The following is a 24,821-nucleotide window of genomic DNA, read 5'->3' on the forward strand; positions in this document are numbered from 1 at the left end:
TGTTATAAACGTTTTTAAATTATAATTTTTAATTATATGTTTGTAATTCATAATGAATACATTCATTATGGAGTATTGATACACATGCAAGTATAATTTTGCATACTGAAAGATACACAAATCTTCAGGATATAGCTTGATGAAATTTTACATGGAGTATATACCAGTATACTCAGCAGTCAGAGGAAATCTAGAACATCCTGCTTTGTGCTCCCTCTCAGTATCTGTCCCCCAAAAGGAACTGTTCTGAACCTCTCACCATAAGCATGTTTCCCATCTTTGAATTTCATATGAATGAACTCATACCCTAAATATTTTTCTTCCTTATTCTTATTTTATTAACATTAGAACTATGAGATGTACCTGTGTTTTTGCATAGAATGATGTCATTATTTTTGTTAGTATTCCATATTTTATTTACCCATTAATCTATTGATGGATATTTACTTTGATATTACAATTTTTACTTGGCTGATTTTTGTGAATCACGTTCTTTTGAAGTCAAGTAGATTAATATAGTGTCAATAGAAGTTGTTGGATGAACTTTCATATTTGGCTACTATAAAAAAGTAGTTTCAATTGTAGGAATCAGTTTACAAAGTTCAAAAATTAATTTAGTAGAATTAAACTATATATATAAAACAACAAAGTGCTCAGAATATTGTCACTAAGTGATTGATGTTGAACTCTTAAAGAGATAAAAATTCTTAATTCTATAGAGTTGCTTCTATTTTATATTAGCCGTTATTCTTTTTAAAAGTTTATCATGAAGAACTTCCAACACAGGTAAAAGTGATAGTAGTATAATGAATGCCCATGTATTGAATTTTTAGCAATCATCAACTCTTGTCAGTCTTGTTTCATCTATGTGCCAACTCATTCTGTAACCTTATGTTTTGTTTTCAAGTAAATCCCAGATATTGAGTGATTTTATTTGTAAATAATTTGGTATCTCTTAAACATAGACTTTTTTGGACATTACAGTAACATTGACATACATAAAACAGTAATTCTATTATGGAATGTCTTACAACTCTTCAGTTTTCCAGTTGCTTTAAATTCTTTTTTTCCAGTAGTTTGAAACCAATCAGATAAGATCAGCATTATGATTGGCTGTCTTTAAAATGTATTTAAAAAAAAAAATCTCTATCTTGGCAATTTATTTTATTTTTTTTTTGTTTTTGGTACCAGGGATTGAACTCGGATCCTTGCACTTGGCCCAGCAGGCAGCGAAACCACTGAGCTAAATCCCCGGCCCCAGCAATTTATTTGTTAAAAGAGATTCATTGCTGAGCTTACAGACATCCACTCTGTATTACTTTTTCCCATTAGTGTAGTTTTACTTGTTTCTTTACCTGATAAATTTTCCAGAAAGTATTAGTCAAATCTAGAGAATTGATTAGAGTCAGGTTTTACTCTTTTTGTTGTTGTTGTTTTTTGTACTGGGCATTGAACTCAGGACCTTACACTTTCAAGGCAAGCACAGTGCCACTGAGCTAAATTCCTGGCCCAGGTTTTACTCTTTTTGGCAAGAGTATTTCATAGATAATGATGTATTCATTTAGTATCTTTTAGTGTAATGGGTTTTGGATCTATTGAATTCTAAGTACTCTGATTATTAAGCAATTAACAGTTCTTTTTTTTGGAGTTTACTCAGAATTCGCAATAATCCTCTGCAGTAATATTAGTATTTTAACTTGGCAGTTTAAGAAATGGGGCCCAGAGTAATTAGCAAGGCTAAGATGACAGACAACTCGTTGGAAAAGCCTTTATTATGAAAAATATATAAACTTGTCTTAAATATATAAACTAGTCTTAGTTACTTTTCTCATTGCAGGACAAAGTACCCGACAGCCCCAAGTTAAAGGAGGAAAGGCTTATTTTAGCTCACAATTTGTAGAGGTTTCAGCTCAGAGTCAGCTGGCTCCAAGGCAGGGCAGCATGGCAGAGGAGAAACAGTTCATGGCAAGACAGGAAGAAGGCAGTGAGCAGCAAGGCTTCCTTTCCCTTTTATCACCCCCAGGCTACAAGCCTGTTGGTTGGTGCCAGCCACAACCAGGGTGGGCCATCCCATTATTCACACACACAGCTATGCTAAATCAATCAATGGACTAATAAAGTTATCATCTATCACACCCTTCCAGGATCACACACCCATGATCCATTCACTCCCCAAAGCCCCACCTGGAAGTCCCTAAGGGGACATTTTAGATATAGACCATAACAGTCATATACCCATAATCTGTATTTCTAGTGTGTAAAGTATACGTTCTTTCCTATACTGAATTATTCTTTTGTCTGTGCTTGCTTTTCATTATTTACTTCACAAGTTGAAATAGACTGACAGAAAGACGTGCTAATGCAAGCTAACTTTCTTGTTGCTTACTAGTGTCCAAGCTGAAATAAAGGATCTTTGCTCTGTTTGGTACACAAGTTTCGACTTGTCTATAACATATTTGCTAAAGGTATTTTAAAAGGAATTATTCTTTATATAGTTTTTATTCTTTACTATTTAAAGAGCTACTCCTAAAACTGCTGGCAGAGATCAGGAGTAAAATATGTCTCTAAGGATGATATGAACCACTACATACAACTTGCCAAAAACATGAATTAGCCCTGTGGATTTTGAACTTGATTTCAATTTTCTCTCCAGGTTAACAGTGTCTGAGGTGTATGACTCATAGGAAATAGATGCATATATGAAGAAAAACTTAGTTTTTTTTTCATGTTCTTTTTCAGGAAAGAAATGTCTCTTCCTAGGGTCACTTTATTTAGTATTGTGGTATAATGTACATGCAATAACTGCATAGACCTTAGTATAGCCAGTGAATTTTTATATCCATGTACTTTGGTAATCACTGCTTCTCTGATAAAGATAAAACACTTCCTGCATTTTAGAAGACTCATTCATTTCTTCTCCCAGTTATTAATTATCTCTAGCTCTAAAGGGCTGCTATTCTGACTTGTGTCACCATATGTTAATTTTGCCTACTTTGAAATTTTGCATAAATGTTATCATAAAGAATGTACACTTTGTTTCTGGTTTCTTTCATATAACTTTAAGTCTACGAGATTTGCTCATGTTACAATATATATCAAAAACTTGTTACATTTTATTGCTGAGTGGTATTTCATTAGATGACTATGTCAATTTATTTACCCTGTTTTTTCTTGGTATGTGAGTTGTTTCCAGTTTTTGTCTCAGGAAGAGTTCCTTGTACAAGTTTTGGTGATGCAGACACTTAATTCTGTTAGATTTATATCCAGAAGTAGAAATGGTGGGTTGTAGGGTAAAATATCTTTTTAGGTATACTAGGGACTGCCAGATTTTTTTCTGGAGTGATTTCACCAATTTGCAACAGCAATGTAAGAGATTTGTAGTTTCTGTATCTATTGTAAACAGCATTGTCAGTCTTCTTAATTTTAGCCACTCTAATAGGTATGCATTTTATTAGTTTGAAATTGTCATTTTACTTGATACAGGTTCATTTGCTTATTTTTTGTTTTTTGTTTTTTTTGGTACTGGGGATCGAACTCGTTTCCTTGCGCTTGCGCAGCAGGTGGCAAAACCACTGAGCTAAATCCCCAGCCCTCATTTGCTTATTAAACTGTCAAGAGTTCAGTGTAGCCTCTTCATTTAATTATTACTTTAATTGAATTTACTTTTTTTTTTTTTCTTTGGTACCAGGGATCAAACTTGGGACCTTGTGCTTGCGAGGCAGGCGGTGGAACCGCTGAGCTAAATCCCCGGCCCTAATTGAATTAACTTTTGAACATTTTATTTTTATATGACAAGCTACTGAAATTTAAATTTTCTTTCCCTCCCCCTCCAATAGCCTTATTTTTATTTTTATTTTTTTTGTACCGGGGATCGAACCCGGGACCTTGCACTTCCAAGCCGGCCGGCGGAACCACTGAGCTAAATCCCTGGCCTAAATTTTCTATTTTTGGTAATGTGAGAAGCAAGCAAAATTAGAATTTGACAGATCATTAAGGGAAATAAAAATTGTAGGCTTATTTTCTTCCCTTGAATATAAAACTAAGGAGGTCACCATAGAGACTAAATGGACAGTGTGGACTACATTTTTTTCTTTTAGTATACTGAGGCCAGTCTGTTCCTCTCTCCCTCTTGAGATTTTGGTTTTGAAATTGAAACTAATTTTCCTTTCTCCCACATGTCCATGTGCCCGGTTTAAATTAATGTGAATGATTTCAGTTAGAAAAACTTTTATCAAAGCTAGAGGAGTTAGAAATGGATGAGAGAGAAGAGTCTACAAAATAATTGTTCCAGGTTTTTATTGCAGTGTTTTAGGAGAGACTTTGTTGGGTGCAGATCTTGAATCTATGCCCTGAAAATGTGGTTATCTGTAGCTTTTGTAATACCTTTCCAACTTGAAGACCGAAGTATATATAGTGCCTCTTGTATAATAGCATTAAAATTATGGTACCTTTTTTTTTTTAAACTATATATCCTTTTATTGGTACATTTTAGGTATACAGTATAATGACATTCATCATTGGAAATTTGCACCTTTACATAATCTCTCTTGATTCTTATTTTTTCCCCCTTCCCCTGCCCTCCCTTCAACCCCTCCATCCCTCCCTATTTACAAAGGCTTTGTTTCCTTTTTTTCATTTTCTCATATTAATTCAATTCCCTTCCTTTCCCCTACCCTTCCCACTTCCCCTTCCCCTTTACCCCTTTTCTTCCTATTTCACATTATCTATTACACCTTTTAGTCCTTATTTACACGTTCAGTTTCTCACACTAGAGAAACTATTCGGTATTTACAAGTGTGTCCTATTTATTTCACTTAAGAGTATTGCCTCCGTGTGCATCCATTTAGCAATAAATATCTCTAATTTCTCATTTTTTATGGCTGAGTAGTACTCCATTTTATAAAAACACCACATTTTCTTTATCCAGTCTCCAGTTGATGGGCATTTGGGCTGTTTCCAAGTTTCAGCTATTACAAACTGTGCTGCTGTGAACATGGGTGCACATATATCACTGTGGTATGATTCTTTCAATTCTTTGGGGAAGATCCCCAGCAGGGGAATAGCAGGGTCAAATGGGACTTCTAGTCCTAGTTCTTTGAGGTATCTCCATACTGATTTCCACAGTGGTTGCACCAGACTGCACTCCCACCAGCAGTGGAGCAGGGTTCCTCTTTCCCCACAGCCCCACCACCATTTGTTATTGGTTGGTTTCATGATAGCAGCCATTCTTTGTGGGATGAGGTGGAATCTCAACGTTGTTTTCATTTGCATCTCTTGAATGACCAGTGATGTCCAACATTTTTTCATATGTTTATTTGCCATTTCTACTTCTTTAGAAGTCTGAGAAATGTCTGTTCATTCCAGATGCCCATTTTTGGATTGGGTCTTTAAATTTGGGAGGTCAAAATTATGGTACCTTTGTCATTGACTATTTCAGTTTTGGATTTGTGTAAATATAAATTACAGATCTTTTTCCATTTAAAGTCTGTTCAAAACGGTAAGTTAAAATGACCATTTCCAGAGTAATGGGTTTATTTAGTCATTCATATTTATCTCAGTATCTGTTTACACATAACTGACTACTCAAACACCAGCATTAGAACATTTAGGAAGTTATACAGTCTTTTGTAATTAACTTTTATAATTGTTTTTGGAAAATTTTTTTTTTGGTACGGGGGATTGAACTTGGGACCTTGGCTTGCGAGGCAGGTGGTGGAACCACTGAGCTAAATCCCCAGCCCTGGAGAAAATTTTTTTAAAGGTAATTAACACCCCACTTTCTTCTCTACTTCTCTGAGACAATTTTGCTGTTCAGCTTGTCAGTTTTAGTTCAGAATTTTTCATTCTGAAAAATGTTTACTTACATATTTCTTTAATAGGATACATTTTCCCACTGATACTTAGGTATACTAAAATTCTTGGTATTTTATGGTACACCTTAATGCTTTTATCAAGAGGCAAGTTTACCTGGGTATGATGGCCCATTCATGTAACCCCAGAACTCAGGAGGCTGAGACAGGAGGCTTACCATGAGTTTGAGGCCAGCCCGGGGTACATAGTCAGTTCAAGGCCAGCCTGAACTGCATAGCTTAAACCAAATGATTTATGTTACATTGCACTAATAATAAATGGGAAGTTAACAGAATCTTCAACAAACCTTTTTTATCCCTAGACTATAGTAGTGTTATGGGGTGGATTTTGTATGATTCGGAACATTTTGTTAAACTTACCAAGTAAAGATTTTGTTTTTATTTTTCTTTTAACAGCTTTTTCTTGGAGATGTAATTCACTTACCATGTAATTCATTCATCTGAAGTGCACAATGCAGTGGTTTTTAGTAACAATGTTGTGCAACCTACAGTTAGTTTTAGAATATTTTCCATGTCTTAAAATGAAGTCCTATATTCTTTGGCTGTCACTCCCTTACTTTTCCTTCAAATCACCAACCTTAAGAAACCACTAATTTATTTTCTGTCTCTACTGATTTGTCTGTTCTGGACATTCATATATAGAATCATAAGTCATAAATATGATTTTTTTTGTGACTGGCTTCATTTTGCATAATGTTTTCATCTCTAGAGTAGCATAATACTTCATTCTTTTTATGGCTGAATCATAATTGTATGGGTATGCCATATTTTATTTATCCAGTCATCAGTAATTGATGTGTGAGTTTCTACCTTTATTACTATTCAGAATAATGCCATAATCCCGTTAACTTATATGATACAGTATATAATGCATTCATTCATTTTATATAATATATGCATATATTAAGTAATGAATAATACTGGTGTTAAATGAGTCTAGCTTAATTTTGTTGTTGTTGTTCTGTCTACCCTTTTGTCTGCCAGCATTATTTATTGGAAAGACTATTTTTTTCTTATTGGACACTCTTAGTGTTTTGTCAAAAAGTCGTTTGATCGTAGATACATGGATGGATTTATTTCTGGACTGTTATGTCTTTTCCATTGATCTCTATATCCTTTCTTATGCCAGTACCACACTGTCTTGATTAGTATTTTTCCATATTGTTTACTTTTTCCATTAGGGCCCTTAGTGTATTTATTAATCACAGTTATGTTGAATTTTTTATCTTATAATTCTAACATAGGCATCATATCTGAGTTGGTGTCTCTTCAGTCTGTTTTTCTTGCCTGTTGACGTGGCTTGATTTTTTTGCTGAAAGTCAGACAGGAAGTATCAGGTCATAGGACTGAAGATTTAGGCTTTTAATATGAAGTTTTTTGTTTATTTTGTTTTGTTTTTTTGAAACAGGGCCTCACCATGTAGCTCAGGCTGGCCTTGAACTCACCGTGTAGCTCAGGCTGGCCTCGATCTTCCTGCCTTGGCCTCCCAAATACTGGAATTACAGGTGTGCACACCACTCCTAGCTGAACGTGAAGTTTTAATGTTACTTAATTCAGCTGTCAGTTTCAGCGGGGTCAGTGTTCTCCCTTTTTCTTCATTGTCTAGGTTTTCTGAAGAATTCCTTCTTATATAGAACCAGTGTGTTGTAGTTTTCTTAGTTATCATTTACTGTCATATTGGAGCCATTTCAATGTGGTAAAATGTGGGGAATGGGAACATATCATATATCATAGTTATATTTCAGTTTTTTAGTCAGCCTGAGTCCCTTGTCTATGACTTTCTCTCTCTCTTCTCTCTCTTCCTTACTTCCTTCTTTCTTTTCTTTTCTTTTCTTTTTTCTTTTCTTTTCTTTCTCCCTCTCCCCTCTCTCTCCCTCCTTCCTTCCCTCCTTTCCTCCCTTCCTTCCTTTCTGTCTCTCTCTCTCTCTCTTTCTCTCTTTCTCTCTTTCTTTCTTTCTCTTCTACTAAACTAGAAGGCTGAAGGGGGCTAGAGTTGGCTGATGGTTCCTCCATAGGGCCAGCTAAGTCTCTGGTAAGGTAGTTTCCTCAAGGAGGGCAGGACTCTTGTATGGACGGACTGCTCTGGCTGTATGTAATTCAAAGAGGTTACTTTTCTCTGGGTGAATTTAAAAATGGGTACTTTTCCCTTCACTCTGCCAGAATCATGAGGAAAATTCTCACCTTGAGAAACCTTGGAGCTCTTTGAGGTAAAATCTAATAAAATGTGGGGTCTCCAAAGACCTTCACTCTAGCCGTTCTTCATTCTCAAACCAGTCTGTTTCGGCTTTCAGTTCAAATTGCCATTTAAATGTCACTACCACTTATTCCGGCACCTTTGTTCCTAGTAAGTGGACCTCTCCTTGTGGCTCTTTGTCTCTAGATTTTGGAGTAATGAATTACCCTATGACCTCAATTGTTTTATCTTAGAAGGGAGAGTCACTGATTTTCCAAGCTTTTTTCTTGTAAAGGGTGGGTTTGTTGGTCTCGTGTGAGCTGGAACTGAAAGCCCAGTGAAAGACAAAAGTCAAATCTCTATGTCAGACATCAGTTTAATAACTGGAGGTGTTTCCTCTATTTTAGTTAGGGACACCTTTTCCCCCCGAGTTGTTGTAATGTGTGCATAACAAAATTAACCACATTAACCTCTTTAATTTGGTGGCATTAATTTACAGTGTTGTGCATTTATCTCTCCTTTTCATCTCCGGAACTTTTTCATCTTCCCAAACTGAAGCTCTGTGTCCTTTACTAACTCCATTTCCCCTCGCTGCCAGTGACTGGTGACCACCATTCCACTTTGTGTTTATGAGTTTGACTAAGCACCTCATATGAGTGCAATAATACAATATTTTCTTTTTGTATCTGGTTTATTTCATTTAACATAGTGTCTTTAAGGTAAAAATATTTAAGTAGAACTTATAAAAAACTACTGCTGAATTCCCCTTTTGCTTTTGTCTGAGTTTGTGACCTAGGTCAATCATGTCACCTATTTGTTGAGCCACAGAATGGAGGAGTTGGACATGGGATAGGGTTGGGAGTGGGTAAGAGATGAAACAATTTTTAACTGTTTTAGTGTGAAATGTTTCATAATTTGTTCTAGGTCCTAAAGTGTTCTTTCATAGTCAGCTGAAAATCCTACAGATTATACTTTTTGTTTGTGGGAAATGTAAGTAGGGAGGATCTTTTCCTTTATTTTATTACTACTAGGGCCCTAATTTCATCTTTTTTGTCTGTTTTACTCATATCCATGATGAGTTTTTATGGTTTCTGGATGGACCTTGATTCTTCCAGCCTGTTTATTATGGAAGGAGTCAGCTTGCCTACAAACTGGAAGCTGGGGTGCTCTTGTACTTGTAGGCCTAGCTGGACTACCAAACTCGGTCTGAAGTTTGCCTTGCAGTTCCACTTTATGATAGGGAGTTTTACCTATCCTTTAGTGAAATATAAATTTATTTCTTAGGATTTAGAGTAGGTAGCGTTTCTTTATTGCTGATAATTGTATTATATAGGTTAGTCTTTTTGGTAGGGGCTATATTTACATTTGACTACACTTAAAATTCATATGACTTCAGATTGCCTTTTGCAACTGAGATCTATTTTATATGATCTTCTCTCTTCCTTTTATTGGAGGAATGAGTTAACTTTTGGAAATAAGATTTTTGAGGCTTGTTTTTTCCTACAGTAGTAAATGGTTTTCGGGTTTCCTAAGTTTGCTTTTAATAAAATTTTACAGCAAATGGGATCAGTGAGACTGCTCTTTGAGGGCAAGAATGTGTGTGTTCTCTGATTTGCCTTTTTTTCATCTTTTTATTAACTAATCAGCTTAGTATAGCATTTAAAAAATATTTCCAGGGCCAGGGGTTTAGCTCAGTGGTTCCGCCGCCTGCCTCACAAGCTCAAGGTCCCAAGTTCGATCCCCAGTACCAAAAAAAAAAAAAATTTCCATTACTGGGTAAACTAACAGGTGATATACATATATTTAATAAATTTTTATAGAGCATTAGTTTTTTAAAAAATTTCTTTTGAGGAATGGGATTAAAAAGCATGTTAGCCTATGATTTTAGTTATCTGTACATTTAAAATTGTTCTTTATTGTCCATGTAATTATATTGTTTCTAGGAATATTTAAAAAGATCATTCCATATCTATTAACCATGCTCAAAATGGAGCACATTTGAGGTTTACAAAAGTAAAATTTCTACTTATTTAATATTTTGAGTGCCTGCTTGCAAGCCAGGCACTATTCTGCATGCTGAGAATATTCAAGCGAATAAAGCAAAACCCCTGCTTTTGTGAAATTTATACACTATTCTCATAGAGATGGAGAAATAAAGAGTTGGGGATTTAGCCCAGTGGCTCTGGTGCCTACCTCGCAATTGCAAGGTCCAGAGTTTGATCCCCGGTACCAAAAAAAAAAACCCAAGATAAATAAAATGTAGAATAAAACCAGAATTCTCTAAGAGGATAGATTCTTTTAACCTTCTTGTATAGGTTGGACCTTTTAAAAATAATCAATTTCATACGTGTTGTGATAGCACACATCTGTAATCTCTGTACTTGAGAGGCTAAGGCAGGAGGATTGCCCTGAATTCTAGCCAGCCTGGGCTTCATAGTGAGTTCAAGGACAGCCCAAACTACACAGCAAGATACTGTCTCAAAAACAAACAAAAAATTCATTCAAAACCAGATTGTTGTTTTACTCTTTGCTGTGGTGGAGATTGAACTCAGGGCCTCACACATGCTGAGTTACCCCTGTGCCACTGAGCTACATTACCAGTCGTTTTAACATTTTTATTTTGAGAACAGGGTCATGCTAAATTGCCGAAATTGGCCTTGAGTTTATGACCCGGCTGCCTTAGCTTCCTGAATAGCTTGGATTACACGTAATGTGCTACTGTGCTTTCCTCAGTACCAGATTTCTCTGACATATTTCCGGGAATGAGTAGGTTCTCAGGTGGCATCCCATTCCCTCCCAATGTTAAAAAAAAAAAAAAATCTTGAGTCCAGGTAGTGAATGATATAGAGGAACTAAACAACATATGCTTTGGGGGAATGGTGATCTTTTGGGTGTAATAGAAATAGGAAGGTGTATGTGTTCGGATCTATGGGGAACATTAGGAAGAGATAGGAAAAGTAGATTAAAGATGAGTTGTTATGCAGCAGATCTTCAGTTGGTCTAATAGGAATTAGGAAAAATCAGATTTTTTTTTTTTTTTTTTTTTTTTAGAAGGACAGTGGCATGACCACATTTCTTGTGAAAATTCAATGACTGAAAAGGATGGGTTAGAGGGTACCTCCAGAAGGTGCAAGGAGACGAATTTGGAACTTCTAAACTATAGACCAAGGCCAGGGGTGGTGGTGCATGCCTGTAATCTCAGCACTCAGGAGGCTGAGGCAGGAGGGTTACAGCAAGTTCAAGGCCAGCCTGGGCTACAAAGTGAGTTCAAATCCAGCCTGAACTACACAGTGAGACTCTATCTCTCTCTCTCTCTCTCTCTCTCTCACACACACACACACACACACACACACACACACACACACACACACCAGGGGCAAGACCACCAGTTGTACTTGTCTAGTGGTGTGATTTTTCTTTAATCCTTATGAAGGATGCCTTAGGGAACACAAGTCCACTGAATATACTGTGAATGGGGTTGTGCCATGTATGGTAGCCTTGTAATCACCCGAGATGAAGTATTGAAAATGGAAAAAAAAAAAAAAAGTCCAAGAGGATTTTGTGATTTATAGGAATGATATCCTGCTAGGGATAGGAGTTTTGTGGTATAATAATAATTACAGATTGAAGTTTCAGGCTGTATCCTCACATTATGTGATGGTCCGAATGGCAGTTTTTTGGCATCTTATATCTGCCTTATTGATCCATCTTCTCTGTACCCCTAATTTAGGGGCTTGTGATCTGTTTGGTATTAAATATTTAAGCTTATTAGAAGTATTTCTGAAACAGGAATTTTCCCCTTGGAATACATTGAAGAAAGGATATGTAGACTTTTAAATATACTAAAATATAGAGGATATCCCAGATTTAATTTTCCAGATATGAGGTATTAACTTTTGTATTGTTTCATTTATTTATTTATTTTTATGGTGTTGGGAATTGAATCCATAGCCTTGTGCATGTTAAGTAAGTGGTCTACCACTGAACTGTATTCTTAGCCCCATAATGTTTAATTGTAATAATGTAGCCTTGTGTTTCTAGTTGAAGCATTTTATTATGGAAAAATATAAACATACCCTCAAATAAAGTGAGAGTGTTATGAACCCCAGTATACCTATCAACACTCTGCTGGTCTTGTTTTATCTCTTTCCCTTTCTTGTGTGTGGTATTTTAAAACAAATACCAAGGATATTTTTTCACTACAACTTTTTAAATGTCTAATGGATAAGGGCTATTTTTTTTTCTTAAAACAACACAGTATCATTCACATCAATCATATTTACCCCCACTTTAACACTGTCTGATATGATACACAGTCTGGATTCAGATTTTCTGTTTATTTCAAAAAAGGTGTTTTTACAGTTGGATTGTTTAAGTCAGGTTCCAAACAAGTCTTGATTATTTTTAAAGTTGATTATTTTAAAAAGACAATCAAGACAGTGTGAAAACATTTTAGGAAAAGCTATTCTAGGAGAGTGCTGCTGTTCTGACCATCATTCTGTCTGGAACTTAGTTTTTTTGGTTCAAGAAACAATTAAAAGAACTAGTATCTTTTTTGTGATTTTAAATCCATTATAGGAAATCTTTCTAAAAGACAAGGGTGGGTCTAACTCCATTTATCTAAAAGCCTAGAGAATGGAAATTTGAACTGATTTTGTGAAGATTCAGACTTGCAGGAGACCACATTTCTATAGAATCCCATGCAGGACTTGGGACTGCTTTCGGAATTACTTGTATACATTACATGGTGTATTTTTTCACTCTGGAGTTAGCTTCCTCCTCTGTAAGATACAGAATGAGTGATAATTTTTTAAATTCTTAATTTTTATGTCTTTTATTTTACATGTATCTTTGATTTTTGACAGGATTCTCAAAGTTGGATTGGTGGAAACAATGAACCATTGACTGGCTTTACATGGCGAGGTGGTTGTGAAAGAGAAACAACAGGCATACAAGTTTGGAATGAAGTATTTGTGATTGACAGACCTAATGGAACAAAAGTAAAATTCTGTTTATACTTTTCTATTTTTTTGAGCTATTTTCCAATATTAAAAATCAGAACAACACAGCCTGTCTGATAACTTTTAACATAAGGGTTAGAATATGTAGAATATGAGTGCTTTTCTTGATTTAATTTCTGCTTTTGACATTTATTATTTAATATCTGATTTTTATAGTCATTTTTGGTGACTATTTAACTAAGTATTTTAAACTTTTGAATTCCTAGGTGGCTGTGCTGCTAATGGATACCCAGGGTGCCTTTGATAGCCAGTCAACTATCAAAGACTGTGCAACAGTTTTTGCTCTGAGCACTATGACTAGTTCGGTCCAGGTGAGACATGAGATAAGTGCTGTGATCACATAACCCGCATACCTTGGCCCCTCCTCAAAATGTGTTTTGATTGAAACATTTAAAAAAAAACATTAAACTTAAAAACAGCTACTTGTTTCTTATTGTTACTTACATTTCTGTGCTTGCTGTTCTAGCTCCTAATCTGAAATTCCACATAGTGCTTTGATTAGTTATAAAGAAAGCAGTAAACCAATAGCCAGTTCTTTTGCATTTTCATTGTCGCATCTGTGGTTTTTTTTTTGTTTTAAAGGAAAGGATATTACATGCTATCTGTAATTGAAATAGACCATGTAGCTGCCAGATACAGTGTTTTGTTTTTTGGCCAAACCAAGTCTAGTATCTGGTGTTCTCATTGATATCTGTGACAGCTAATAAACTACAAGAGGTAGAAGCATAAGGATGAATTCATACTTAATTTAGGAAACTTAGGTGGTACTTAAGTAAGGATTTATAATACCTATTTGATTTTTTTGTTTGTTTGTTTTGTTTTGGTACTGGGAATTGAACTCTGTGAACTACATCCCTGGCAATACCTATTTGATTCTAATAGGGATAAAATCTCGTATTTTTCACTTTATGTTTAGTGTTCTGTTGAGTTCTAGTTTCTTAAAACAAGGCTATCTCTTTTCTGCATATTTTAGACTAATTGTACTCAATTAAACCACATCATTTTTGTATTTATTTTTTTCGTTTCTGAGATTATCTAAGATTGAGATACATCTCTGTTTGAAAAATTAATTACTGAAGTGTATTTGTATTCTCCCAAGATAAGAAATTTTCCTTGTCAGTAGCAGTTCCTTTCTTTTTTTTCCCCTCAGTACTGAGGATTGAACCTAAGGTCTTCACATTAAGCTATATTCCCAGCACTTCTTTAATTTTTAACTTTTGAGTCAAGGTCTCACTAAGTTGCCCAGGTTGGGTTTAATTTGCAGTCCTCCTGCCTTAGTCTCCTTTATTGTCTGGAACATATAACCGGTCAGTGTAAGTACCCATTTCCCGCCTTCCACAATTTGAAGTACCTAGGTGTCAGGGTGGAAAGAAGTTCGGATATTAATATAAGCTAAAAGAGGGGTACTTTTCAGCGTAGCTTCTGTTTATCACAGGGCTGGGGATAATTGTCACTACTTACTAAGTGATGCTGTCAGGGACCCTCAGCCTCTCTTTTTTTCCCCTCAATCTCTTTTTTTACACTTTCAGCTTTCTTTCTCTGGTCATCCAAAATGGTATTCATGATTCCCTTGAGACAAGCAGACCCCATCTCTCCATATTTACATTATTACATTTTAGCCCTTCATGTTAGCTGGCCTTTTAGAACTTTGCTAAATTATAACGAGGGTGTTTTCTGTCCTAAAACTTGTCATTTGGGGTTCTCTTGTTTGTTTATCCAACTTGTGGATACTGGTTTTGGACAGTAACTTTAAGCCGCTCAGCCATGTTCTTATCTGTAAAATGAGGGTTTTATCCATCTTGCTTATCTCACATGTGGTTGTTGTATGTAGTTAGAGATGAGATATAAATGAGATAATACTTATCAAAGTGCTTTGTAGGCTCTAAATGGCCAAGAAGATAAAGGTATTTGTCACTGCCTTTTTCCTGATCTTTGAGGGTAGTTTTCTTAAATAAAATCTGGCTGGTAGATCATTGACAAATTGAGCACCTATTAAGTACAAGGCAGTATGCTAAGTACTAATGATCTAAAATAAATGAGTCTCCTTTTTTGCTACTTGCAACCTAGCCCTGACAGTAAAAGGATCTGGACCTACTTTCTACAAGCTGAAGTCTCCACGAGTAAAAATAGGTTGGTCATGCTATGAGGTTTTAATTAAACATGAACTTTAACCACCTCAATCATGGATTACTTTTTAGATAACCTGTTTGGAATTATCAGTAGCTGAGAATATTTTAGGTTTTCTGGTGTATATTGGGTGCTTATATTCTGATCTTCAAGTTCATCTAGATTGTCATTTATTTGCTATTAGAACAATTTGTTTTCTCTTTGAGGTAACCCTATTAGAATATATATATTTTAGCAGAAGTGACACCAGTAGGTGCTCACTTTTCTCCTGTAGCAGGCTAGGTTCTTTTATAAAGGTCTGTCTATTAAGGAATGGACCTAAAGAATCTTTTCCCAGTTTATTTTCTTTGAGGATACTTTAGAGCCTCCATTAACACCTCTGGTCTGTGTGCCTTAGAAAGACTCAAAAAAAAAAAATTCTAGAAAGGGAAGAGTGCCACCTACTGTTTTTTTAATTAGCTTCCACAAAGTATTACAATTTCTGGTGAAATTTACATGTTTAGGTTGATGAGTTAAGTTCAAAACAGAACCACATTAGAGTCAGTGGTATTTGAGTTTCTGTTTTCTTTTTTTGGTACCAAGGATCAAACTCATGACCTTGTGCTTGTGAGGCAGAGTCAGTGGTATTTGAGATACGCACTGAATAACTATACTTTGTACCTGGCAGGGATTTATTTCGTTTCCTTTTGTTTGTGCTGGGAATCAAACCCAGGGCCTTGTGTATCAGGCAAACAATGCACAACTGAGTCAGCTATATTCACAGTCCCAGGAATTTGTTTTTGTAGATATTTTGCCTCTCAAATTCACCACCTTAGAAAAATGACTATGGAAACAACCTTTACTTTTTTTCTTTTTAAATGATCATGACATGGCATTAAAGAAACTTTTTTAAAAATTTGAGACAACGTCTCTCTGTGTAGCTGAGGCTGGCCTTGAACTCCCCATGTAACCCAGGCTGACCTCAAATTCACAGTGTTTCTCCTGTGTTCCACCACATCGGGCTAAAGGACATTTTGAGCAGGAGAAAAAGAAGCTACATAGTACACTTTTTATCTTTTTTTTTAGGCCCCCAGTATGCTGTACTTGTGGTTTTTACGAATGTTATCACTACCTCTCACACCTTCATGTTTTGAGTGTTAGGAAAAAGGAGAAAGTCTTTTCTGTACCACTGGTTAAAATAGAGGCAAATTGATAACAGTTGTTCTGAGTTATTGAATAACCTTCATTTTCACAATGAAAGTTATATGTAAGTTGGTATTCAGAATAAACACTAATAAAAACAAAACAAATTTTGTTTTAACAGGTATATAATTTGTCTCAGAATATTCAAGAAGATGATCTTCAACACTTGCAAGTACGAATGTCTCATATACCAAAGTATTAAAATTTAATACTCACTTTAGTCTTATACTCAGAAGCCTAGAAAATTTTAGCAAAATTGAATGTTATATGATTTTGAACTGATAAATGATTTCTGAACTAGAGGACATTTCAGTGTATACTTGATGTGTTAGTAAATTAAATGTTTGGCTTTCAGATGATATCAAGGGCTCTGACATCTGGTGCTCTGATATAGAATAGTTTTACAAATGTCTTTCAATCTTCAGGGCTTATTTTAAATAATATGATTTAATAGTTATTTACAGAATATGGAAGACTTGCCATGGAAGAAATCTATCAGAAACCATTTCAGGTAAGTAAGTGTTTTATCATTTAAAAAAATTTACCTATGGGAAACTGTGAAGCCTCCTCAGCTTATAATTGGAGAAACAAGGATATTACAACAAACTCATTTCTAGTGACAGGGTCAGAGTTGACACTAACCTACCAATAGGAGACCAATGGGATTGGAACTAGAACAAACAAATCTAGATTGATTCTTAATACTTTAACTTAGGTTAAGGGGTTCATGCTTCTTTTAATTATTATTTAATTTGAAAACTTAGGTCATTGAGGAATTTAAGATAGTCATGTCATTTTTTTCAAATACGTGATAAAGTAACAGTATTTTAGGTTTATTTTTTGTGGTATATTGCAAGCTGAAGTTAGGTCTATTTTTATTAGTACATGTTTGAATTGCATAATTGTTTATATTCCTTATGTGGAGTTGGTACATGTACATAACATGTCTTCATTCCTTTTTTTCACTTCCCTCCCCTCCTTTTCCCTTCTTTCCATTTTTTTTTTTTTTTTTTTTGTACCAGGGATCGGGTCCTTGCACTTGCAGGGCAGGCGGTGGAACCACTGAGCTAAATCCCCAGCCCTCCATTCTTTCCATTTCTTGATCCCCTTCCCATTTGAAAAAGATCTATTTTGGTTTCAAATGGAGAAGTTCCAGGTAGTTCTCTTTTTGAAGCAAGTATAATTTGCAGGTTGCTATCGGTACTGCTTGGTTAGTTGCAGTTAGAATGAGGGAGAAGGACACTACCATGTTTGCTTATCATTATGTAAGGTCCTTCCTGTATGACAACACTGCTAGTGATTATTGGGAATTGACATTGATTTTTGCCTCTGCCTTGTGTGGCTGCTATGGTGGTTTTTTTTTGGTACTGGGGATCGAGCTCGGGACCTTGCACTTGCAAGGCAGGTGGCGGAACCACTGAGCTAAATCCCTAGCCCTCACTTTTGTGAAATAATTAGACAGGTCATGGCTTAATTTTATGTATATGAGTGAAATTTACTGTATTTGTACTATGTCTTTATTTTCTGGTACCAGGGATCGAACTTGGGACCTAACGCTTGCGAAGCAGGTGGCAAAACCACTGAGCTAAATCCCCGACCCTGGACTGTGTCTTTTTTAAATTTTTGAACTAGGGTAATTTTGCCATCTGGGAAATATTCTAAGTTGTCACAGTTTGTGGGGAGGTTAATGTTACCAACATGTAGTGTGCCAAGAAGCCAGAAATTCTGTTTAATATCCTAATGTGCGTAAGACATACATGGATAATTAGGGATTATGTGGCCCAGCTGGGTGTGGTGGCAAATCTATAATCTCAGGTGTAATTACACCAGTAATTCATTGATCTTTTAGTTGTGTAGACTTGCTTTAAAAGTATGCAAAGCTGGACATGGTGGTGCATGTCTGTAGTCCCAACACCTCGGAGGCTGAGGCAGGAGGATCCTCATAAGTTTGAGGCCACCCTGGGCTACATAGTGAGTTCAGGGCCAGCCTGAACTACAAAGTGAGAACCTGCCTCAGAAAAAAAAAGTATGATCTAAATGCCATAAAAGTATGATATACTGTACCCTTTGTTCATTTTTAAAATCCTATATTATTGCTTGGGTGAAGTTCTCAATGGAGGTGATGACTTGGTATATGGGGACTGGGAATGATGTGGATTTAGGTAGGCCCTTGATATAACCATGTGCAGTATTGACCATTTGGTTACTATAACTTTTGGTAAGGGTTGTTTAGGGGAGAGAGGGAGATTTCAATAGTAGTAATAGTTGTGATTTTTTAAAGATTATTTCCTAAGAAATGTTTTAAATTTTTTTCTCTGTATAGACGTTAATGTTTTTGATTAGAGATTGGAGTTATCCTTATGAACATTCGTATGGTTTAGAAGGTGGAAAACAATTTCTTGAAAAGCGATTGCAGGTAAGCCCCCATTTCTTGGAGGGGAGAGCATAAGCACCAAGCTGGGCAAAGGGGTGGGCTGCCTGGCTTTTGCTTATAGGGCCGATCCCGAAGTGTCACTGGCGTAAATTAAGTTATTCCACGTTAACCCAGGTGACTTGATACACTTTATTTTTTTGTTTGTTGGTTTGTTTTGTTTTGGTACCAGGAATTGAACTCAGGTCCTTGCGCTTGCAAGGCAGAACCGCTGAGCTAAATCCCCTGCCCCTTGATACACTTTATTTTTTAAAAAATATGTTGGTTTCACTCCTGCAAAAAACAAAACAAAACAAAAAAGCAAAAAACCCCCACAAAAAACCAAACCCCAAACAAAACAAAAAACAATGCCCTTGAATCAAAATTAGGAAAAAGTATTTCTCTCCAGAGCAAATTGCCCTCAGTAAATAGATGTTCAGAGGGTCGAGGTTTTTTGAAGGACACTTAACTTTTTGATTTACTTAATTGCTCACATGTCTCTTTCTGGGCCAGCTGAGCTTCTGAACATTATGCATTGAACATAAATGATGACACCCTTGCTGAAAGGAATGCGGTCTTTGATCAAGTGATAGCAAATGGAGCCAGAAAAGAGATCTTAAATATCATCTATTTCAGCATTCTCTCTCTCTCTGATATATAAAATATATGTCATATCATATATATATACACAGTGAAACCAGGACCCAGAAAAGTGACTTTCCTGTGGTCACTTAACTAATTATTGGTAACTAATTCTAGAATCCAAATGGCTTCACTCCTGTACAGCATGTCACACTAAGATATTCCTGGAAAGTAAGCTCACCAACAAGGTCATGATTTTTTTTTTTTTTTGGTACATGGGGATCGAACTCAGGCCCTTCCACTTTCGAGGCAGGCGGCAGCACTACTGAGCTGAATCCCTGGCCCTAGGTCATGATTTTTTATCCCTAAAGATATCTTCCTATGGAAATACTTGGGAAACCTGCAGGTCATTTACTTTAGATTGAGATCTGTTCACATGTACAAAAGATTCATAAGGAACATTTTATGTAAGATTTTGTTTTTCTATGGCATGGTGCATTTGGTTTCTCAACCATTTTCAAAGACTTGAGGTACAGTGTGATTTGTTTTTTTAATTTCTAAAGTGAGATTAAGATCAACTCCTTATTTATTCTTGGATTATTTGAAATGTATTTCAGAACCTTTAGATAATTTCAGTTTTACCAGTTTTTCTCTTGTTTGTTGAGAGGAAATTAATACAGAGTACATCAGGCATACCAGCTAAATTCTGTATAATGCACCTCAAAGATGAGGTTTTTAAACTTTTGTCGATGTGGTACATGTATTCAGAAGGTTGCTTGCTGCCAGCTTGTAACCTGCACCCAGAAGCACCAGCCTCCATACTTCTTACCCGAAAAACCTCTTCCAGTATCCCGGCTTATAACAGGCTTTGTTTTTGTATATATAAATAAAATCACAGAAATTATTCTTTTTTTGTGTCTAGCTTTTTTGTCCAGTATTTTGTTTTTGAGATTAAGCCATATTGTCTGTAGTTTAGTTCATTTATTCTCATTGCCATATAGTATTCTTCTAAATGAGGATAACTGCTTTTCCATTCCACTGTTGATGGAGATTTAGGTAGTTTCCAAGGTTTTAATTATGAATGACACATGTTTTGTTACAATGGCTTTTGAGAAGAATCTTTGGAAGGTATATGAATTACATTTAGATGTTTGTAATTATTCAAAACATTTCTAAGTGTAAGATTTTTTTCTTTCAGAAAGTACATAGTAATCTGTCTTCTCAAAGCTCTGATAGCTACCATAAATTATAGGTAATCATGTAGAGAGAGCCCTGGAGTAATAACAAATTTCTAAGGTTCTTTGACTGCACTGGAAACTTTTTATTTTAGTTCTTGTTTTTCTTAGTGGCTAGCTAACTTTTTTATATATAGGCAAATTAGTAGTTTTTGTTTCATTTTGACATCATAATTACAGTAAGGGCACATTATTTACTTACTATTTTATAAGTCACAACCGTATCTTATTCCTCACATGAGTTAGATGATTATTTGTGGTTTTTGGTATCTCAGGCCACTTATTTAGGTAAAAAAGTCTTTTGGTTTAAGAAAATGTGTGTCTTATCAAAGTGGTCAGAAATGGGCCTTTTGTAATTTTTCATATTGTCAAAAAATACTCCTCTGAAGTACCATGTGAGTTGAGTGTACATGCATGGAGTATGTGTGTGTTTTTTCTTTTTTAAAATTTTAAAGAATTTTCTTTCTCCTTTTTATGCCATTATTCTGTCTCTTTCTACTCTTAGGTAAAACAAAATCAACACGAAGAGCTACAGAATGTAAGGAAGCACATTCATAATTGTTTCTCAAATCTGGGTTGCTTCCTTTTGCCACATCCTGGTCTTAAAGTTGCAACTAATCCTAGTTTTGATGGGAGATTAAAAGGTGGGAATTCTTATTCTTGCTAAAGTTGGAACTTACTTTTTAGAGGATGAAAGTTTTTTGAAAATACATGAGTCCTTAAATGTCCTGTTTTATACTGCCGAATATTTTGATGCATTGATAATGATATGATTGTAATAGTATTGTCTGTAGCTTTCTTTTGACTTGTTTGTAACTCTTGAATATTGATTAACCTATTTTATAAGGTAGCCTTGTTCAGAACTCATGTCTTAAATTTTGAAGGCTGAGAACATTCTTTCATATTTCATCTGATTACAGCCTGCTAAAAAGCTTTATTAAAATTATCAGATTTAAATCTGTTTCAGAGTTGACAGCATAATTTTTTATGTTTATTTTAGGATTATTTTGAGTGTGATGGCAAAAGGCTTGAGGATTGACAAAACTTTTACAGCATGTCTAGGAAAACAATCTAGTATTAAATTTTAATCTCTTGAATTGTTTGCCTCTTTTGAAGATGATATTTTAGATGACACTTAATGTGGAATTTGGTAGTCCATTACTTGAACTGGAAGAATTATGGGGAAATGGACAAAGTAGCATAGTAGAGTAATGGGGAATATATATTTTTCCTAGGAAATGTGGCATGTTTAAGTTTTTTAAAGTGATTTTACTTATGTAATAGATAGTATGTACTCATTTCATAAAACAGAATTTTATGAATCCTTACAATAGGTACTTAATTAAATTATTTTTGACTAACAATGTTGACTGATTTCATGCCCACTAGATATTGATGAAGAATTTAAACGAGAGCTTCGAAATCTAGTTCCTTTGCTGCTTGCCCCTGAAAATTTGGTCGAAAAAGAGATAAGTGGATCTAAAGTCACTTGTAGAGATCTTGTAGAATATTTTAAGGTAGGTAGACTCTTAATGTGGCTTTGTCTAAGCTAGAAGTATAATCAGCTTAAAACTAATTTGTGTATATAAGAAATTTCTTCATTTTAAATTAAAAACATTTTTTCTGTCTCGAATCGAGTGTATCAACATTTAAGGCAATAGCAGGTTACTTGTGACTGGTAGATAGTGATTTTTATTTGTTCACAGAATTATCCTACTTCTCCATCTCTCATGTGGAAAGAAAAGCTATTCCTTGTATTGTAATGCCTCTCTGTCATTTACGAGTGATAATAGAGATTGGAAGCATAATTCTGCATCCTGAGTTCTCACAAAAGCATTTCCTCCGAGTTCTGAGAACTTGATAAGAGCAGCTGAAAGTATTTATACCAGCCTTTGAAATCATTTAAATTGTTCAGTTTTTTTTCTATTTTTCTGTGTCCTTTATATCTTGCTTATCAGAACAAGAGGACTATAGAGCATTGTATTACTAATAGGAGTTACAGATAGGTGGGAGGGAAAATACCTTTGACTAAGAATATATTTTTGTTCACTCATTGGATACTTGATAACTCATATTATATTTGTTTAAGAGTTAATTTTGAGTCAGTAGAAAGATGAAAGTCTCATGGACTTCAAAAAACATCCTTTTCTTTTAAACTAAAAATTAGGTAATTTTGCTTGAGCTGAAATATAATTTCAGCTAGTCAAAGTAAAATACTGAATTAAAATGTTTTCTAACCTATTTGAGACATCAACAATAGGAGAGAATTATAATTTTTTCACAAAGTGGATGGCATTTTATATATAAAACCTTTAAACATGAGATACACTATACAAATTGGAATTATATTTAGAAGCATTTCTCAAGGATATTATTTAGCAACCTACTTATTTAATAATATTGAAAACAGGATTAACTATTGGAATAAGAGTATGATTTTTAAACCTTGGAATTTTCTTTTAATAGTATGAATTATTTTTATATTAATGATTTTTCTTTGGGAATCTTCTTTTAGGCTTACATTAAAATTTATCAAGGAGAGGAACTTCCACATCCAAAGTCCATGCTTCAGGTAGAGAATCTGTGTCTGTGTCTCTGTCTGTCTGTCTGTCTGTCTGTCTGGGTCGGGGTGGAGGAGGGTGGTGTTGCTTGTATAGTTATTTATGAGGAAGAACAAAGGTCTTTGCTTTAGAGAGAAATGCTGGAAATGGAGGTGCGGGGAAGTGTGTTCTTTTCTCATGTAGATAAATTTTATACATCTATGGCAGTATATATCGTGGGTCCTAAGTTCCTATATGATTTTTTAAAAAATAACTGCAGATTGTAGGCCTTGAACATGTATAGGCCCCTAGAAATAAGAGTCCTTGATACCTTCTCTTCAGATGTTTAAAGTATAGAAATTTTCTGTTACATAAGATGGTTTAATGTGGGTCTCTGAAATAAGCTTCTATTTTCTGAGTCTTTGACAAAGTGTTGTTTGAAATACGATTTATTTTCATAATAATGATTTAGAGGTGCTTCTAGGAATAAAGATTTCCTTTTTCAATAGTGTTCTTTGGAACAATGATTTTAATTCAGTTAATTTTTTTTAAGATTCACTACTGTGGGTAAATTCTCAGTTTTTGTTTTTTGGGTTTTGTTTTCGTTTTTTTTGGAGACACAGTCTCTCTATGTCCTTTGGGTTGGCCTTAAGCTCACTAGGTAACCTACTTTTGATTTGAATTCAAGGTGATCCTTCTGCCTCAGCCTCCTGAGTGCTGGGATTATAGGCATGTGCTACCACACCTGTTTAATTTCTCAGTTTTATAGTGGATTTGACAGTGTTTTCTAATAAAACTCATGTAATATGCAGTTTTGTGGGTTTGGAAATACCTGTTGTATGAATCTGGTTAGAGAGAGAACCACATGTAGGGAATTCATGATTCTTTACATCTGGAGACTCAGTACATATTTATCTCTCTCCATTGCCTAAACATATGAGGTATTTTTTACAAGCTTATTTTATGTAATATATTTTTTGGGTTTTTTGAGACAGGGTCTCACCGTGTAGTTTACACTGGCCCTGAACTCACTACGCAGCCCAGGCTGGCCTTGAATTTGCGCTGGGTTACAGGCATGCACCACCACACATGCTCTATAAGCCTATTTTAATATGAGCCTAAGCAAAACAAAATGAATCTGGCAGGTTTTTGTATTAGAAGCTTATACCCTACTAATATACCCTTGCAAAGGAAAGGAGAACTAAAAATTGGTATTTTCTGTGGTTCATTGTTAGACTTGTTCATTGTACGTAATTTATTGAGATAATCAAAATTTTGAGTCATGAGGTATTTTTTTGCACAATAATGGTATATTTAATTTATCTTTTAGGCAACAGCTGAAGCTAATAATCTTGCTGCAGTAGCAGGAGCACGAGATAGCTATTGCAAAAGTATGGAACAGGTTTGTAACTAAATTTAAATTTGATGCTAGGATGGGATGGATGATTTTTATATTTAAAGTATAGTAATACCTTGGTTCACAAATGCTTCTGCTTGCAAACAATTCAGTTGGCAAACAAAAGCATTTGACAACTATTTGGAAACTCTGCATAGGACAACAAACGTGACCACAGTCATCTTCCCCACACAAATACAAATGCAACCATCTTCCCAAAATAGTAAAAAAAAAATTAAGTTTGTAAACCGAGGTACCACTGTAATTGTGTTTGTTACATATTGT

The 24,821-nt window shown here is 35.2% G+C and overlaps 1 protein-coding gene across 3 annotated transcripts in view; it reads left to right on the plus strand.

Annotated features, from left to right (window-relative positions):
- Positions 1–24,821, plus strand: part of Atl2 (atlastin GTPase 2) — a 65,455-nt gene that overhangs the window by 35,896 nt on the left and 4,738 nt on the right. For all 3 annotated transcript variants that reach the window (XM_004839314.3, XM_004839313.4, XM_087216461.1), the window contains 9 exons: positions 12,909–13,043; positions 13,271–13,375; positions 16,495–16,545; positions 16,828–16,884; positions 18,697–18,789; positions 21,106–21,244; positions 21,990–22,117; positions 23,116–23,172; positions 24,471–24,542. In XM_004839314.3, coding sequence (XP_004839371.1) covers positions 12,909–13,043; positions 13,271–13,375; positions 16,495–16,545; positions 16,828–16,884; positions 18,697–18,789; positions 21,106–21,244; positions 21,990–22,117; positions 23,116–23,172; positions 24,471–24,542 — 837 coding nt within the window. The remainder of the gene's footprint in view (positions 1–12,908; positions 13,044–13,270; positions 13,376–16,494; positions 16,546–16,827; positions 16,885–18,696; positions 18,790–21,105; positions 21,245–21,989; positions 22,118–23,115; positions 23,173–24,470; positions 24,543–24,821) is intronic.

Source organism: Heterocephalus glaber, unplaced genomic scaffold (genome assembly GCF_053883595.1).
Source record: "Heterocephalus glaber isolate CG9 unplaced genomic scaffold, H.glaber_assembly_v1.0 deba00001457, whole genome shotgun sequence".
Lineage (NCBI taxonomy): Eukaryota > Metazoa > Chordata > Mammalia > Rodentia > Bathyergidae > Heterocephalus > Heterocephalus glaber.